Below are 17,929 nucleotides of genomic sequence, written 5' to 3' on the forward strand. Positions count from 1 at the left end.
CCATGATTTCTTAAATCCTTAGATAGAGACACTTCTTCTGGAGGCAATGCCGGAGTATCGACTAGAAGCTATTGACGCTGACCTCATTAGGAATTGTCAGAGCCAGCATCTAGATCGTCGAAGTTTGCAAGATGCTCTTCCAAATCGCGCGCGAGCTGGAGAGCCTGTACCCTGGCTGATGGGTTCACTACAAGCACCTTCCCTAGCAAGTATTCGAGTAAAGGGCGAAGCACCAACGGAAGCGCGGACTCACTTTGCAGGGTGTCCGCCCAGCGGCAAACTTCAGGGGACAATTCGAATCCTTCGTAGTGGTCACTCCTGCTGGGATCAGCCAATTTGGGACCGTCAGAAGATATCTTTGAATAGAACGGAGTATTCGCTCCTCCCCTAGCCTCACGAAATCTTTGAAGATTTGTCGATCCCATCACAGCCCAAATGAGAAATTCAAGATATATGCATCCCAAGCTCCAAACACTGCTACGTCCTATTGGAAGTTCCCGCATGGTATACTCGTCTGGGGCACGATATGCCTCATCAAAATGCCGAACAGGGTATTTACTTTGACTAATCATCAGAGTTCGTAGATCCAAGCGCAAAGTCCCCGAACCATGTGATCCAAAGGTTGTGTGTTTGAACCGTTGAATGTTGCATGGCGTAATCTGGCGTAGTGATACATAGCGTTCTTCTCTATCATTTTCAACGACAAAGGCAAGAGCCTTGGCAAGGCCAGCCATTTGGGTTAGGGACCACCTCAGAAGTGTTTGAACCCGGCCTGTAACCAAGCTTTGCCGCCAAACGTCATCTAAGCTCGCGCCAGAGAGAGGAAAAATCCCACGGATCGGTTGGGGTGTTCCGCCATGTTCCGGGGGACGATATGATGCGATGGCTTGGAGCAGATGAAATGGACCAACTTTAGAGCCTCCACGAGATATCAAGTATTGGCTACCAGGACCAATCGCAGGCGTGTGCAAGGACCTGAGCGCGACCAGGTAACCATCATCAACGTTTTCCGTGCCACGGTAAGGTGGAGGATAATCATGATGTGCAGGGTAAACAAGAACTAATGTGGATTCGTCGTCGTAACTATAGGTTGTGTTTTTAATAGGCAAGAAGGGCAAGACCCCGTCCTCTGAGTCATAGTGTCCACCTTCATGGAGTAGAGGGACAAGATACTCGCGCTGTCGAAGGCAGAACAACTCGGCCAATTTCTCCAATCTCTTCGTCTCCATTGAGTCGAAGGATTGTGAGGTGCTCGCCTTCCTGGATCCAGGTTGCCGTTGAACGGTGGGGGAGACAGTGGTCTGGGCCAACTTTAGCTTGAATTTCTCGAGAAATTGTACCCTCGAAATGGGGAGATCGCAGTCTTCCGTCCAAGCCTGAAAGGGGGCTCGAATATGTCTAACGATCCCTATATCAATAAGAATCGCAAACCATCGCAAGTGGTGTTTGAGGATAACGTGAGCGAGTGCCCATGTATCATGTTTATCAAACCCAATTTCCTCAAGGACTTTGCGCACAATCTCATATTCGAACAGCTGGCGTAGAACGTGACGAGGAACAAAGTTTTCATGGAGCCCAGTAACTCGCCGTTGCTGCAATTCATGTTGCAGCCAACCGGTAATCCGCAACTAGCTTTCTCGTCAGTGTATCAGCTGGAGAGTTAGTTGACCGAAATTAAACTTACGGCAAGTGACTCATTGTCCAAGATGCACTGCCAACGCCGTTCCATTCTCTTGTCACAATCCCAGACCCCTAGAATATGATACATATAATACTCCTTGGCGTAAATCACAAAGGGATGGCTCTGTACTGGTGATATTCGCTGCGCCATGGCCATCTCGGCCAAGGTTTGGCCTATGTCGCATTTGCGATTCTTTCGTGTCTTGAGAAGTTCCAGGGCGATTCTTTTTGTGTTTGCGGACCCTCCGAAGATGGTGTTCACAATCCGAGCTGGGGCATCTGCGGGAATAGTTGGAAAGACTGTGCGAGATACTTGCCGGTCGAAAATCCCATAGTTGAGGTACGTTAGAATGATCCGGCCCATTTCTTTATTTGCTTCGTCCGGGTTGATGGGATTCGTATTTCCTGGCTCATCGCCCTGGGCAATGAAGAACTGCTTGACACTATGGTGGGCGAACCGAACAGTCTGCTCTTCTTCGTCTATAATGATCAAGCACTTGCAGCTTGCAAGAGCCGCATAAATATTGTTGATTTGTTGTGCAGGCTCCCATGTTGTGTCGCCGGGAATGACGCTGAGAGCCTCGCCTAATTCCTCCACTGACAGAGGTCGTCGGGCAGCCATAACTATCTGTACAATCCTGTGGCGATGCCGCAAATTTGAGGCACCGGCTTGCTGTAGAACTCGTGTGAACGTTTCTGATAGGCTTTGGGGGAGGCTTTCAAGAGCCTGGAGAATTGCTTCATCTGTCTGCTCCATGCAAATGCAGTCGAGTAGAAGGGTGGCCCAGAGAAACCTAGAACATGTCAGACAAGCCGGCCGTTGATTCCAGTGAGTAGGGTGGCCGGGTGGTGTAGGGAGAATACATACATTCCTTGGGCTCCGGTGACGAGGGCATGTTGGATAGAGAGGATGATAGCTGGATTCCCGATGCATAGCTTGCTCGACTCGAGGCGCTCATGTAGCTCTGCATCAATATACGCTTCAATGTCGGGATTGTTCTCTGGTATAGTCAGTGTCCACTTCCCATTGAGGACCCCAGCTGTATGTTTGACATGATCCTCCGTGTCCTTCCTAAAGGAAAGGCATATAAGCATTTTAAAATGCTGTTGTAGTTGGTGGAGAAGCTTTATCGTTGTTTGTTGTTCGCTTTCAGGGCATTCGTAAAGCATCTAGGAGCAGGATGTAAATTGGTGATGTGGGAAGCAACTCGCGCATAATATCGACGATTAGTTGTTCGTCACGATGTGCGAGCGGATCCTCGAAAAACCGGTCGACATTTGTAAGGTCAACAGGATGTTGCCTTAGTAATTGTCGCGCAAGGCATCCGAAGATAGTTCTCGCAGTCAATGACTCGGATACATCATATCGACAGAAAAAGTATGCTACCGAACCATTTGGCGCGAAGCGGATCAAGTCATCAACCATATTCGCTATCAGCGTCGTCTTTCCCGACCCTAACTTGCCTATGCATAACATAGAACACGACGATGTCTACTCCCTCCATCTTTGATACTCAGCCGTGGCTGCAAACCAGGTCGTTGTTCCTTGCTTCCGAGCCTGCTTCCGAGCCTGCTTCCAAGGAGTCTGATAATCATGTGTGGAACAAGCGTCAAGAAGCCGGATCCTACGGGCCAGCTTCTGCTGGTGTTCATTGAAGGTGGAAAATGTGACCATCACCTTCCGGAATCGAGAATTCTCTTTCGCCTCCTCTTCAGCACTTTGAGCTGATAGTAAAGCCACTTCCTCCATGATGAAAACCGACCATTGTTGAAGTTCTTTCTCGAATGTCAATAAAGACGAGTCGGCCATAGAGAACGTCATCTGAGAGATTATGGACTTTTGAACAAACTGGACGGCATGTTGACACAGATTTACAACAACGATGAAATACTCGCAAAGTCCATCCTGTAGTCTCTTCGAGCGCGGATAAAGCAACGCCATATCCTCGTACCGTGGAGCATTTCTTCCGCTTGCATAAACAAGAGCGACACTTTCTCCAAGTAGGAAGCTCCCTGAGATAGCATCTGGCCAAAAGTCAGACACCTTCACATGTTCATTAGCGGGATTACAGACCGTCAATGTCAACCTGACTGCGGCCCAAACACCACAAGCAACCAGGTTCTGCGACCCTCCAATAACTATATCGCCCATCGATGCGTACCGCTGCACTGCTTGCAAGACATTCATGAAGCGGGGGCCAAAACATCGCCTGGTCTTCCGATTCACATTGCGATCAATTTCACCCGTGAGGCGAGCGACATCGGTTGCGTTTGGAGGATGATCCTGAAGGTTTGCAATGGATGTATCAAACGTTGCTTTGCGGTCAGCCGTTAGAACTGCTTTGAACGCGGATACGGCCCGCGCAAGGCGGATCTCGGGCTTGAGTTTCGATACATTCGCCAATGTGTCTGTCATTGTTGAGGCATATTGTCACCCGTGCAAATCTTCATGAGTGAGTCTTGATTGGGAGAAGTTGACCAAATCACAATCGCATCAGTGTCGAGGCAACTGTAAGACACGGGGATCTCAAAGCGCGAAGGAGAAAGTTGAGGGCGACACTCCTTTTATGTGTTGGCGCACGTCGTCGAGGCTGGATAAGGCGGCGAGGCTGAGCTTCTGGTCAATGGAAACATCCCTGTATCCAGAGACCAATCAGGGAATGTCATGACCAGTCTGCATGCAAATGACTGTTCCTGCAAATGTGATGCTTTGAAGTGCACGTTGTACCCAAACCAACCAGGCTAAAGAGCAACCAGACGGCAGATGTAATGGTATACAGAGTAAGCACTTTGACGAAAGGCCGGCACGTGCATTTTTCAATGATCTTTGAGAAACATATTCTCGAAGTATTGATAACAATATGAGTCGAAGTCAGGTTGGTTCAGGCTGTGATGGAGAAGTGAAAGAAGAGTAAGAGTCCAGCTGGGAACACTCTTTCCTTCCATTTTAGGAAGTCACGTGTTGACAGTGTTCGAAAATAATGTCTACACCACTTTTCGTCTTTAGATGTTTCAGTTATTCCACATTTTCATCAACCGATTACTTAGTCCGGACTAATTTTGATGTGAGAATGCAGACACTGTTGTGCGTAATTAATAGGCGACTTTATGTTTGGCATGCCTTTGGGTCTCCCAAAATAATATATACAGCTTATGTACAAAAGAAATATGACCATGTCTAGGCCGAGTCTTCCTCCCCGTAGAATAATTACTTTTCCGTCCCCATATATACATTACATTCATCAGAATCCCCAATGGCTGGTCACACCCTCTGGCCCACTTCAACGCACGCAGCCTCGGGCTCTTTAGTCGTGGACGGAAACGACCCCTTGGAGGACCCCATACGCGAACAATCCGCAAGATCCTCACCATCGAGGAACCCGTCCCCATCACGAATGATACTCGTCTGACTCTCCCGATGTGCCCTCGTCTGCTCCACATGAGACCGATTGTTCGTCCTGCGCGACATCTCCAGCGCATCGGATGGATCTGTCGGCGCCGAGTTCGAATGCGACATGAGCGACATGTGGACCAGTTTACCCAGGATGGCGTACTCCAGCTTCAGCTTGACGCTGTAGACCATCGCTTTGAAAGAGACGTGGATGCGGAAGAGCCCTGCGTACTGGAAGCTCACGATGGCGGCGTCCATGAGGATGAAGAGGACGTTGACAACCACCAGCTGGACCAGCGTGGAGCGGTACTGCCGCCGAGGACGGAGCTTGAGGAGCCGAATGGCGGCCTTGGTGTACACTATTGAGAGGATGATTTCCTGGAGGGAGAACCCGACGAGTTGGACGCGCTCGAAGATTTCAAACGGCTGGGTGAAGCGCGAGGCCTGATTGGAGTTGGCGCCGAACTCGAGAATCCAGCCTGTGGTATGGAGGATGACCGCGTCGACGATGATCATTGCCAGGGTGCCGCGCAGGACCTTGCGGGAGTAGACGACGAGATGTAACCGGGACCAGAGGACGAGGGACTGTCCGGTGACCATAGCGCACCATCCCACCTCCTCGACGGCCACGGCGAAGTAGCCAGGGTAGATATTGAAGATTATGAGGAGATAGCCGAAGCCGAAGGGAAGGATGCTGATGGAGGAGACAAGGAGGGCCCAGAAGTAGAAGCCGCCATACTTCTTGAAGGTGGTGAAGCAGAGGACGATAAGTTCGATGGCATTGTACCAGGCGATGGCGATGAAGCAGGCGATTATGAATTGTTCGGCTAGATTGGCAGTTGAATATGCGCGAGGGGCATCGGTGCTCCGGATGATGGACATTGGGACATGATTCCCCCGGCTGGTAGAGGAGGAGGCTGCTGGTGCATGAATAATGGAGAGGGATGCTTTGACAAGGATTCACTGAAATATAAGGCAATTGATCTGCCTCCTAGCTTGGGTGTCTCATGAAAAGGAGAGATTTTTCATCGTGTCAGTAGCAGATAAGGCAGACAATAGCAGAGAGACTTTGCACTAGCCAGGATTGATGCAAGAAAGTTGGAGCTATCGAGCTGGCAGATAACGCCTTCGATAATGGGATTCGCTAATATCATTAATATCGTTCGCGGCTGAACAATTCCAGAAGCTTTATCTAGCCTCGGGGCCGTTACCATATTATTTATTCGGCCATATCGTCTGATCACCGGCGCTCTCCGATTTAATTGACTTTAGCGGTCCCTGGATCGATCTTGAGTAGCTTTCTACGGAGCATGGTCGCGTGCTCGTGGAGACCACAATCGCTCCATCCAAAGGCCGCAAAGTACGACAGGTAATCAGACATGCAAAGGACATGGCCTGAACCCTTGATCCGATCTCGGGGCCTGACTCGATCCTCGACCCACTACAGGAGTATGGTTTCACAATGAGATGAGATGATTCGGTGATGATATGCAAGTTTGATAGAAGCAGCTTCCACATTGATCTCGATCCATGTCCATCTGTCGGTCACCTGTTAGAAATCTACAGAAACTTTGTCTCGACAAAGTATGTCTCCTCATTGCCAGTACGAAGAAACCAACATAGATTCGACAATCGCACGCTACCAACCTCCGACCAGTCAGCCTCAAAACGCCCAGATGTAACCATGGCTTGAAGCCAGAGAGGCCTTGGTTAATTATAGCCACTCCGCCTCCCAGCAACTAACAGATGAGGGCAATGATATGATTGGCTGCATGAGCCCAGACGCTCTTAATCCCCGACGCTTCTCCGGTGAGCTTGTTAGAAGGTTAAACTTTATCAACTGCCAGCCAATCATCTTGAATATCCCACAGCCACACGCTGCACCGTCCAACGGGAGAAAGTTCGCGAATCCACTCTAATCGTATTGACAGCCAATCAGGGCAAGCGACACATCAGCCTGCTCCACTAGATACGGACAGAAAATCTCTCATGTTGACAGCCAGCGGCCAGCATGTGATAGGATTGTACCTGAGGCAGATTGGCATCTATAGCCGATATTATGTCTCTCCTCAAGGATGGTCTAGACGCTCTAGCTGCCATAAACTTATCCCAGACTCTAGGCTAGAGCCACTGCTCTGAATGAACAGAATTATTGACTCGCAGAGACGTTGCATAGCGTGGACGCGACACCAGGAAGTCGGCCCCCTTGCCTTCAGATCGAAATCTTGTTGAGCTTTCAGGACGGCCTGTCTGGAGTTTGGGAGCTGGGTCCGGTGTCTCATCTGAATCATGAAACAGGATATAGGTCTGACTGATTCGCAGAATGAGAGAGAAGACTTAGCTGTCAGCCTGTGATCGACTTCATTCTAGTATCTTTGACATGCTAGTGTAAATATGAAGGACTCTAGTATATCAACAATACCCCATAATGCTTGTTTGCTATACGATTGATGAAGTTTTATGGAACGCAGGTGCTGACGGAATCATTCATGATCAAGTAATGGTTGTACCAATTGTTTTTGCATAGTGGAGTCTTCCCCAGATATTGCGAAGGAGCTGGTCCAAGGACCACTCAATCTTGATTCGATCGAGACAGGATCCGGTGCACAGATAGGCGATTGGACAGTTGGACTGTCAAGGTAATGGAGTAGTAAGGCACAGTTGCCTATGAGACAAGTAAGTGGACGAATAAGTTAAGCCAGAACCTCCGTGTGATTTGTAGTCAAAACTGTGGCTCTGTCTATCTCAATTCGTGCACTCCAATACATTTAATCAAGGGGAATATCCTATCCGTCTCTGAGAAGTATTGGGAGAAAACTTGATATACTTCACCTTTCATATTGCACTCCTCATGGAGGCACTACGCTCCGTTTCGGCGATTCCATGTATCGACAACAACACATTCGAGAACCAGATAATAATTAGCAGACCACACACAGCAAAACCTGTCGGATCCTTCCGGATAGGATGACCTTGTGATATCAAAACCGAACCCGATTGAAGGATAATGTGTAGAGACCCATTGCTCGCTCAACGTCCGCAATTTCTCCAACTCAACAGCTCACCATAACCACGAGGGGTATCTGCTGTTCATGAACAGAAAGCAAAAAGACGATACTCCTTAGCAAATACATCGGATCATCCCGGAATTGAGAAAGCAAATCCAAGCCATTTGATAATATTATTGATAATAGAATCAATGCCAGCCGTCCAACCACTTTTTGTACGTAAAAATAAGGTCGCCCGCCCCACGGGGAAGATCGCCCATCCGCTGGGGAGAAGAATAAGCTCACCTCCACAGATCGGATCACACCCATTGCCCTGCTCACCTGATCTTTTGGTGACTTATTTGAGAGTGGATATTACTCCAAGAAGTAGCTCTCATTACCCAATAGATTTTATGTAAGAGGTTTCTCGCAGTTGAATTCCAACCCGGCAGACGGGTATATGAACATGGCATGTCTCTACGACTATCACCACAGCACATCCATTCACGTCGAGACCAATGACACGAACAATCCACATCGCCGTCCTCGACGTCGACATCCCCCCTCGCACCCTCTACGAAACGCGCGGCCTCTGCAGCGCGCATTTCCGCAATGCCTTGCAGCACGCAGCCACCCGCCTCAACGCCCTCTCGCCAGGAAGCGAGATCAGCATCGCAGTGACACCGTACGACATCCGCGGAGGACACTACCCGGACTTCAGACACCTGCGCCAGACTCAGACGCCACTCTCCGAGCACAGCATCGAAGCGATCCTGATTACCGGGGGCGCACCGGGCGTCTACGAGATCGACGAGACGCCCTGGATGCGGACACTGGCCAAGTTCCTGCAGACTGTCTTTCGGGAGTACCCGGCCGTGAGGATCATGGGGACCTGTTTCGGGCACCAGTTGATCGGGCATGCGTTGGTCGACTCCGGGGCGGGGGATGTGTATGTTGAGAAATGTCCGCTGGGGAGGGAGGTGGGGATCCATTCCGTCCAGCTGAACAGGGAATTTGTCGAGGCGTTTCCGCTTGCCTTGGGCGGGTTACCGGATGGAAGATTAAGGATCCAGATGTTCCACGGCGATCGGGTTATGGTGAAAGGTGCGAATGAGGGCGTGTTGCCGGAGACAGCGGCGGTATCGCTGCCCGCGCCGTGGGTGAATATCGGGAGCACGCCTATCTGTCCTATCCAGGGCATGTATTACCCTGGCCGGGTACTCTCCGTGCAGGGGCACTATGAGCTAGACGCGTTCGGGATGCAGAAGATGTGTCTTGAGTTTGCACCGTTGCTGGGCTGGACGGACTCGAAGCTGGGGCTGTTTTTGGAGCAGGTGGGATTCGATTACGATGGGAGACAGGACGATTCAGGAGCGTTTGCGTTGGCTGTCGCTTGCTTTTTGGCTGGGGAATAAAAGTTATTGGTTTTAAACTAACTAGACAAAATTAGACGGCGCCGGTCTGCAAAGTCTTCTTTTTCACTCCCATCAGCGCCTTCAGGTCCATCCATAGTCCTCTAGAAATGTCTTTTAGCGCACCGGCACTCTCAACGACGGGATATACCACGCAGATGATAACACTGGCCCAGATCCAGATCAGCGCCACGACTACCCAGCCGGTAAAGAACTGTCTGCTGTACACGTAGCCAGTTCCGAAGAGAGTGAAAGGCACGAGGATCACAGCGATGAGGATAAAGACTACATTCGCCCCCTGCGCCAGCCGTTCCGCCTTGCGAACCAGAACTGGATCCATAGGCTCGATCTGATTGTCTTGAAGGAACTCGACAATCTCATTCTTTGCCGGCGCCGGGGTCTCTTTCTCATTACCGTCAGCTTTCAATGGCTGCACTGTGTCCTGCGACCTTGGAACCACCCCCTCAATTGCCGGCGCAACCTGAGCATCCACACACGGATATTTCTTTGGAAGCAGATAGCTCAATACCACAGCCGAGACGACACCAACCCCAAAGGAAGCAAGATTCCCCGCCACGGCGTTCGTCCCATCCCCCGTCGTCTCGACGTTAATCGCCCCAGACCGTCTCATCGAGGTAACGAACCAGACCACTATCCCACAAACAAAACCGAGCCACGGCGCCACGATAGCAGCAACTGTCGACATCCGCCCCCAGAGCAGAATAAGGCCAACGGGCACCGCCGCCCCGCCGACAATGACGCCCAGCACGGTGAGTACCCAGGTGAGACTCAAACCTACCGCGTTGAGGATGCTGCAGAAGGCGGAGAGGACGAGCGCGTACAGCGCAATGGCCCAGTGACTAACCCGCACCAGAGTGGCCGAGTCCGTGTGCGGGCGGAAATACGTCTTGTAGACGTCGAAGGTCAGAAGGGACGATACGGCGATGAGTTCGGCGGAGGTGGAGCTCGTGACGGCCATGAAGAGGAGGATGAGCATGAGGACCGCGCCCCCCTTGCCGAGGAGGGTTATGGCTGTGGCCGGGGCAGAGAGGCCGGCTGCTACCTGTGCGGATGACAGTGGATGGGGGTATGTAGGGAAGGCCGGATTGTTGGTCAGGGCTGCGCACCCGAGACCCATGGCTGTTGCAAAGCCAAATGGGATGCCTGCGCATGTTAGACACGAACAGTATCACCATGGCAGGGAGCTGACCTACCATACCACGCAATCCCACCCAGGAGATACGCCTTGACAGAAGTTTCCGGCCTCGAGGCAATCGCCCGCTGCCAATACGCCTGATCCAGCCACACAGTCGTGAACCCAGACACAAACAAATCAATCGCAAAGACCAGCCCGCCCACAGACCGGAAAGCCAGGTACGACCCGTCGGTGTTCCGCGCGATAGGCATCTCCCTCGACGCCTCCTGCAGCAAGTCATACAACCTCCCCGGACTCCCGATCAAATCGCTACTCGCCGCAACCAGGAAGCCAAATACCAGAATCGCGACAAACAGGATCACGGTATGCGTGTAATCCGCAATGAACGTCGACCGCAGCCCACCAGCAATCACATACGCGGCCACAACAGCCGGAATCAGAAACGTCGCCGCGTAGACGTTCATGCCCGTCAGCGCGGCGACGACCTGCGCCCCGCCGAGGACCAGACACGCGCCGACGAGCATGTTCGTCGCGAGTCCGTTGTACAGGTACGTCAGATGCGCAACTGTCCCGTGCCGAGCGCGCACAATCTCCGGCATGGTGTGGGCACCGGGCGCATGGGCCTTGATCTTGATGGCGATGAGGCCGAAGAGCAGGATTTGCAGGGTCCCCATGGCGGCGTACCACATCGGGCCGCAGACGCCGTAGCTGTAGGCGAAGGTGGAACTTGTCAGGAGGGTAGCGGACCAGGTCCAGGAGGAGACAATGCCGGCGGAGATCAACCCGGGCTTGATTGATCGAGAGGCTGTGTTGAACTCTTCGGCTTGGTGGGTGGAGAAGTGTGTGTAGCGGTTCTGGAGCCAGGTGAGGCCCAGCATGAAGAGGGCGAAGATGCCCCCGATGCCGATGACGATGCCATAGCCGGCGCTGGGGGGGAGAACCTGTAGTTCATGAGATTGCGCCATGTTGTGATGTCGGGAAATGAGGATGTCTCTGAGTTTCTATATACAGTGGTATAGAGCAGGTGATATAGATGACCCCGCATATGCTTATCATTTGGAGCATATCAGTAAGGTGATAAGAGGTTGAATGGCCACAGAAAGCCCCGTCACTTATCTCAAAGGCATTGCAGAGTTCAGATAGCAGTTGGAGTAACTGTAATCAAGCCAGTTATCTCTCTAGGTGAGAGTTGGGGTCGGCATTTGGGTAATGGACATGTTGTTATCACATCGTTTCATCCTATTATGATCACTTCATACCTGCCTACTCCAACTCATGAATCTAGGAACTCACTATCTTTGCTATCCCAGTCTCGCTCCAATTCAGAAGTGTTCATATCATGTTGATCTACCACCTGGACAAACTCTGAAATCGGAGGGACGAGAAGCTAGTTCAAAGGAGTGTATGGCAAAAGTCGAGGAAGCCCACTGGCGTCTACTCGCGACGAAACAGTTCCATGTCAAGAATATCCGAAGAATGCAGATGAATCCGGTATTGGATTATTCTAACAATAGGGCTCTGTCAATTACCCGTTTCTCTTGTCTCTCCTCTCCCCTCTCCCTTTCGCTCCTCCATCGTGCCTCCAAAACGACTCCAATACCCTGGCCTGTCCCATATCGCGTCCATGTTGAACCCTCCCCATCCAGCTTATCGAAATTCCGCCTATTAAATAAAGCTAATCAGCTCTGCTGACGGACTGGCCATGCATCTTGATGTATAGCCAAGCCTCGTAGGAAGGGTTATGAGTGAATATGGAGGCTTGATGTTAATCTCTATACGTTTATTGTCAAGAGAATGCAAGCGCAATGACAGCAGACAGCGCTAAATATCTACCTTGCAGTATCGCTGATTTTCATGATCATACCGAGTCATATACTCCAATAGACACAGACTTACAGGATCCCATTCCAATTCCCCTATCGCCTATCCTCATCGAACTCCGCTACACTCATTCGATCCCTCCGTCGATCCTCCAAGTACATAGTATACACATACAAGGCCGTAATCGACACAGGCTTCACCATATACCCCCAACATCCTACTCAGACCGTCACTCATGCCACCATGGAAAGAGTGCTACTCACGCGATATAAGCACTATGAGACCCCGGCGCCTGGCTCTCCTGGAAGGTCTGCGGCCCATTGATATCCATTAGTGTAGTAATACGCCTCCAGTCGCAGCGGCTGCTCCTGTGCGGTATACCACATGCTCATGAGCAGAACAAAACCAGGGTTCACGACGGCCTCGACAAGGCCCAGAAGGGAGCGGTTGGCAATGGCGTCTTAGTGGGATAGTTCTCGCCATTGACGACACATCAAGGCAGGTGAACGAATTATATATATATTACAGATATATCCACTTCGAATCTGCAAAAAACATCTCGATCAATCCTTAAACTCACACAGGACAAGCATCCTTCAGAAAAAAAGTGGAAGAGAATTACCCCATAGCTGATATGTGGGGGTGGGGATGCAGCTGATCGGCTCACATGTGGAGGGAGAGTAGAACAAACTCCATGAACAGCACCTGGAACTAAGCTTGTAGCTTGGCCTGACGAATCCCGGTCAATTTTGATATCGCCCCGCATCCTGACGCATATTTTCTGGGATCAGCTGTGGCACAAAACTGGGGAGGCCCACTCTATGTAGCGACCCAATCTGCCGATAGAGACATGGGCTAACGCTTATCCCCCAGGTTCATGTACAGACTATAAAGCTTCGACCTGCTGAGAATGCATAAATATCTCTCAGCAGCTGTTCAAAGGCGATATTGGAAAGGTTCATTTCTCCGGAAGACCGGAACCTTTTCATGTGTAATGAAATATTTGATAGCGAATATACATCGCCGTCTGAGCTAGCATAGGCTTCGTCTCGATCCTTGGGTTGGAGGACTTGCCGCACCGGTGGACATATTTCTCTTTCATCATAGATCCCCCATTCCGCCCATTGACCCTCCCTCCTTCTTACCGATCCAATTGAAGCCAATGAGGAAGTGCCCAAATAACCTTAACAGAGTCTGAACATTAAACCTGCAAAACCTCTATAAGGACAAAGGCGTCTGGCTGTCTTCAGACCCATACTTGTCGTCGATGCCTGGTGACACTCAAACACACTAAGACAGAGTCAGTATACGTGGTGACAAAGTGGGCCTGAGTAGATATAGAAATTCCTTTGTACTACAAAATTGTGAATCAAGAGTCCACAGCAGCATAACTGTAACTACATTATTTTGAGTACGATTTTCTTCATCCTACAAGTGTTGGAGAGAAGATCCAGTGTTAAGTTCATTGTTTCAGTATAGTACATGGTAGCATTGCCAGAGTCCGTCATTATCATCACTCAAGGTCGTCACTCATAGCGTATGATTTATTCCTCGGGGTAATCGGTACCACCGGAGGAACGGCCACCCTTGCGACCAGCCTCACGGGCACGCTCATCACCAGGCTGGAAGCTACCGCCGGAGGCCTGGCCACCCTTGGAAGCGATGTCTCTCTATAAGGAGTTAGAAGATACGATATAACGATTGCCATGCAGGACGTGACATACCTGCTTCTGGGGGTCCATGCTGGCAAAACCACCCTGGTGGCTAGACTGGCCTCCCTTGCGAGCAATGTTCTCGACCTCCTCGTGGGGGCGGTTGGCGAAGTTGCCGGGGTTCTGGTTGGTGGCAGGCATTTTGGTGGAAGATTGAAGTGGTAGATGATTGTCTTGTGGGAGATTGTTTAAGAGGTATGACTGGAACGGATCAGGGCGAGGGAAATGCAGGTATTTATGCTTGAGAAAGGGGCCTGACTACATGATGATGTATCTGCCAGGTCTCTTGCTGATGCAGTTTGTATTCCCTGCAGGAAACGTTGATTGACCTGTTGTATCCACTCTGATGCACTTGGGCTGCCTGCTTTCAGGTCAGTCGACATCATCAGTGGGGCCAATTTGTTGAATGTCAGATTGCAGCGATTACTCTTGCCGCAATGAGAGTGAATTGCTGAGATGCTTAATTCTCTCAGGATGCCGGTGTCCTTGCAGTTTACCTAAGAGGCTGAGGCATCGCTGATGGAAGATGATAGATCCGCAGGCCTAGGCCCACAGATCCTGGAACGACAAAGCTAATTGACTCTGGGGTACGTATTAGGGCCAATTGACTTGTTTCTTAACCAGACATTGCATGTTTCAGAGATGTAAACCTCATTATGACATTATCCAACCATTTGTGCTGGGGTTGATATTCTGACGCCATAGAATTGGTCAACACAAGCAGACCTGCTCACTAGAAGAAGATTCCCAGGTGGTTGCATATCATCACCAAGTTCATTCATCATTATTACCTCAATCAGCCCTCCTCGATGAGTCCAGCCATTGAGATGCCACTAGTCTTAAAAGGGTAACATTGCATATACTTTGCAATGTGAGACCCACTTGGGCTCCTCATTGTGCTCTGTATGAGGACATTTTGATATTTGGACATTTAGTACCTCAGCTAGTGAACTTTTCCATCATTAAGTTGAATTAGATTCTTTTCTTCTAGTTTCAGTGATTTCATTTGCCAACATACTCTTTCAGGTTCCTGTTCATCAAGTCGGGTATACTTGGCATACAAGAGTACAACCTGGACAAGTAGACCACGTGACAATCCAATCCGGACTAGCGCGATCGGTGAGGTCAGCGCTTTCCCTTTCCCTTTGCCTTTGATCGATCCTCGATTCTCTAATCAAGTTGCCTAGCTATGATATAATTGGATTCATTGTCAGACAAGTTGTCCTGACTATGATTACAGCTGTCCTAGCCAGCAGTTCAACAAACCCAGTGCAGTTGTCATAGGACCTGAATGTAGGAAATATATTCAGCATCATGATCATTCATATTAGTCAACTACTGTTGTACATTTGGGGGAGCTAGATACCTCAAGACCTACATCCACGTACAAGATATTATGCAAGAATAAGCTTGTTCCAAAGAACTGATCGATCGCCTAGGCCCTTGATCTGAGAGTTGTTCTATGAATAGTCATTCTGGCCCGGCAAGCTAAATTAGATGTTAGGAGCCATGGGTTCACATATCATCATAACGTCAGCTCCTATATGAATGCTCTCTAGTTCTCAGTGGTATCTACAACTATGCAAATAGTGACACCATCACTAGAATACAACAACTCTGCGAGTCCATCACTTGTCATGCATTGCAGTTATGGACGTCAATGGTCAACACTTGCCTGTGAGATTGATTTGAGCTTGTATTCTTAGTTAGATACAAATTAGGATAAAAGGATCCTAGAAGAACCGGTCCTTAAGATATCACGAAAAGTGGTCAAACCAGAGGTCGATGGCGATATTGCAGCACTAATGTCGATACATTCTTCCTTTGCCAACAAGCGACAAAGGACAATATTTCCGCTCCTGTTTACCTTTGAGGTATTCTCCCCTAGCATTGATGGCGCCCTGTCCTAAGCTTCTCCTACATCTCTATGCACTTCCATAACCCAACCAGTAGTTTGCATAAATGTCTGCCCTGATGATCTTCCCTTCTAAACGGACTAGATGCATAGCACATTAACTCTGTGCCTCGATAAACCCAGTCCGTATACTAACGAGAGGCTAGAACTAGATGCATGACTAGCGGGTTTTCATGGTTGCCTAGTGGACATAGCATCTTCCTAGTCATGAATTACTCCGGACAGGGGAATCAGCCCTAGCGCCGGAGACTTTTCGCATCACGGAGTAAAGCTATAGTAATCCTACGAGATATCATTGTCCCGAACATCTCGGATACATTTCTTCACCTCATGAACGCGCTGACTTGTCTTGAGAAATTTGTAATGAGCTGCAGGAAATGTGGCCGACTACGGACATATTCAGATCAAGTACGTGGGTAGCAACTATATAAATCGTAACCATAATGGGATACTACCACGACAACATTGCATATCATACACCGCAAGCAAACTTACATTTTCTGCAAACTCACAAACAGTTTGCTAATATCGTTGATCACCATCTCTCAAATGTCTTCTCAAATTCTGCGACCACCGATCAATTCGGACCTCGCCGACGTGACACCCCCCTTGCTGGACGTCAGCACTCCAGAAAAACTGAAATCCTACCGCCAATCCCTCGAATCACTGTTTACAGCGGATAAAACCATCCAAGGAAAAGAGGACGCAATCTCCTACCAAGAACTCGACATCCCAGGCCCGGCAGGACCGATGCGAGCCACCATCTTCCGTCCCAAGCACCAAACCCGCCCCGTCGAAGAAACCCCCGGCGTCCTACACATACACGGCGGGGGCCTCGCAACAGGAAACCGCTTCCTAGGCTTCACCATGCTCGACTGGATCGAGTCCCTCGGCGCAGTCTGCCTGACGGCCGAGTACCGTCTCGCCCCGGAGCATCACCAGCCAGCCCAGCTGGAAGACAGCTACGCCGCGCTGCAGTGGATGAGCAACCACGCCACCGAGCTAGGCTTCAACCCACACAAGCTGGTTGTCTGCGGTGGCTCGGCGGGGGGGAATCTCGCGGCAGGCGTCGCCTTGCTCGCGCGCGACCGCTCGGGCCCGGAAATCCGCGGCCAGGTGCTGATGTATCCGTGGGTTGACGATGGGATGGAGTACCTGTCCGTGCGGCAGTTTGGCGATATTGCGCCTGTGAGGGAGTCGGATGTTGTGGTGGTTACTAGTTATGCGTTCGGCGCGGGGCGTGAGTATGCCGATATGTATACTGCGCCAATGCGCGCGGAGAGTCTTGCGGGCTTGCCGCCGGCGTTTATTGATGTGGGTGAGGCGGATGTGTTTCGGGATCAGGATCTCGAGTATGCGGCGGCCTTGTGGAGGGATGGGGTGTCGACAGAGCTGCATGTGTGGCCGGGTAGTTGGCATGGGTTTGATGTCTTTGTGCCGGATGCTCCCATTAGTCGGCGGGCGAGGGCTGCGCGGTTGGAATGGCTTCGGAAGTTGCTGAGTAGCCCTGATGGTATCTAGAAGGCATGCATCAACAGGTACCCAAAATAAACCTTAATGCATATACACTCGTATGGATCAGGGTTGGATGCCTAACAGTAACTCCATACGGTGAGAGTTGTGCTTGTACGATTGCTGCACCACATCTTCAGATATTCTATCATGCAACATAATCGCTGGACGTCGCCCTTCTGCTGATTCTCGGATATGTACCCCACTGCGGGGTTCGTCATTTACATACCAGACCACCGAGCCTGCAGCCTGAAGCCTGCTGGCTTCCTCTGATATCCGGACGATTCCCTATTTTACAAGGAGGATCTCGTCCCAGCCTTAGCAGAGAAAAGCAAGGGAAAAG

At 50.3% G+C, this 17,929-nt stretch overlaps 7 protein-coding genes across 7 annotated transcripts; 2 read left to right on the forward strand and 5 right to left on the reverse strand.

Annotated features, from left to right (window-relative positions):
• Nucleotides 1–86: 86 nt before the first annotated feature.
• Nucleotides 87–2,775, reverse strand: CDV56_103312 (NACHT domain protein; the record flags this gene model as incomplete). Its single annotated transcript, XM_026756931.1, has 3 exons — nt 87–1,628; nt 1,685–2,474; nt 2,549–2,775. The coding sequence occupies 3 exons, from the start codon at nt 2,773–2,775 to the stop codon at nt 87–89; spliced, it is 2,559 nt and encodes an 852-aa protein (XP_026613824.1).
• A 397-nt stretch (nt 2,776–3,172) lies between these two features.
• CDV56_103634 (uncharacterized protein) lies at nt 3,173–4,096 on the reverse strand (the record flags this gene model as incomplete). Its single annotated transcript, XM_026757253.1, has 1 exon — nt 3,173–4,096. One exon carries the CDS (start codon nt 4,094–4,096, stop codon nt 3,173–3,175), a length of 924 nt encoding a protein of 307 aa, XP_026613825.1.
• An 846-nt stretch (nt 4,097–4,942) lies between these two features.
• Nucleotides 4,943–5,953, reverse strand: CDV56_103827 (uncharacterized protein; the record flags this gene model as incomplete). Its single annotated transcript, XM_026757446.1, has 1 exon — nt 4,943–5,953. One exon carries the CDS (start codon nt 5,951–5,953, stop codon nt 4,943–4,945), a length of 1,011 nt encoding a protein of 336 aa, XP_026613826.1.
• Nucleotides 5,954–8,576: 2,623 nt separating this feature from the next.
• Nucleotides 8,577–9,473, forward strand: CDV56_104185 (type 1 glutamine amidotransferase; the record flags this gene model as incomplete). The annotated part of the gene is made up of 1 exon (XM_026757804.1): nt 8,577–9,473. One exon carries the CDS (start codon nt 8,577–8,579, stop codon nt 9,471–9,473), a length of 897 nt encoding a protein of 298 aa, XP_026613827.1.
• Nucleotides 9,474–9,504: 31 nt separating this feature from the next.
• CDV56_104266 (sodium:solute symporter family protein) lies at nt 9,505–11,591 on the reverse strand (the record flags this gene model as incomplete). The annotated part of the gene is made up of 2 exons (XM_026757885.1): nt 9,505–10,634; nt 10,685–11,591. 2 exons carry the CDS (start codon nt 11,589–11,591, stop codon nt 9,505–9,507), a joined length of 2,037 nt encoding a protein of 678 aa, XP_026613828.1.
• Nucleotides 11,592–13,991: 2,400 nt separating this feature from the next.
• CDV56_104680 (general stress protein) lies at nt 13,992–14,300 on the reverse strand (the record flags this gene model as incomplete). The annotated part of the gene is made up of 2 exons (XM_026758299.1): nt 13,992–14,117; nt 14,172–14,300. The coding sequence occupies 2 exons, from the start codon at nt 14,298–14,300 to the stop codon at nt 13,992–13,994; spliced, it is 255 nt and encodes an 84-aa protein (XP_026613829.1).
• A 2,323-nt stretch (nt 14,301–16,623) lies between these two features.
• On the forward strand, nt 16,624–17,595 carry CDV56_104905 (alpha/beta hydrolase; the record flags this gene model as incomplete). Its single annotated transcript, XM_026758524.1, has 1 exon — nt 16,624–17,595. One exon carries the CDS (start codon nt 16,624–16,626, stop codon nt 17,593–17,595), a length of 972 nt encoding a protein of 323 aa, XP_026613830.1.
• Nucleotides 17,596–17,929: the final 334 nt, after the last annotated feature.

This window comes from Aspergillus thermomutatus (assembly GCF_002237265.1).
Source record: "Aspergillus thermomutatus strain HMR AF 39 chromosome Unknown NODE_114, whole genome shotgun sequence".
Taxonomy (NCBI): Eukaryota; Fungi; Ascomycota; class Eurotiomycetes; order Eurotiales; family Aspergillaceae; genus Aspergillus; species Aspergillus thermomutatus.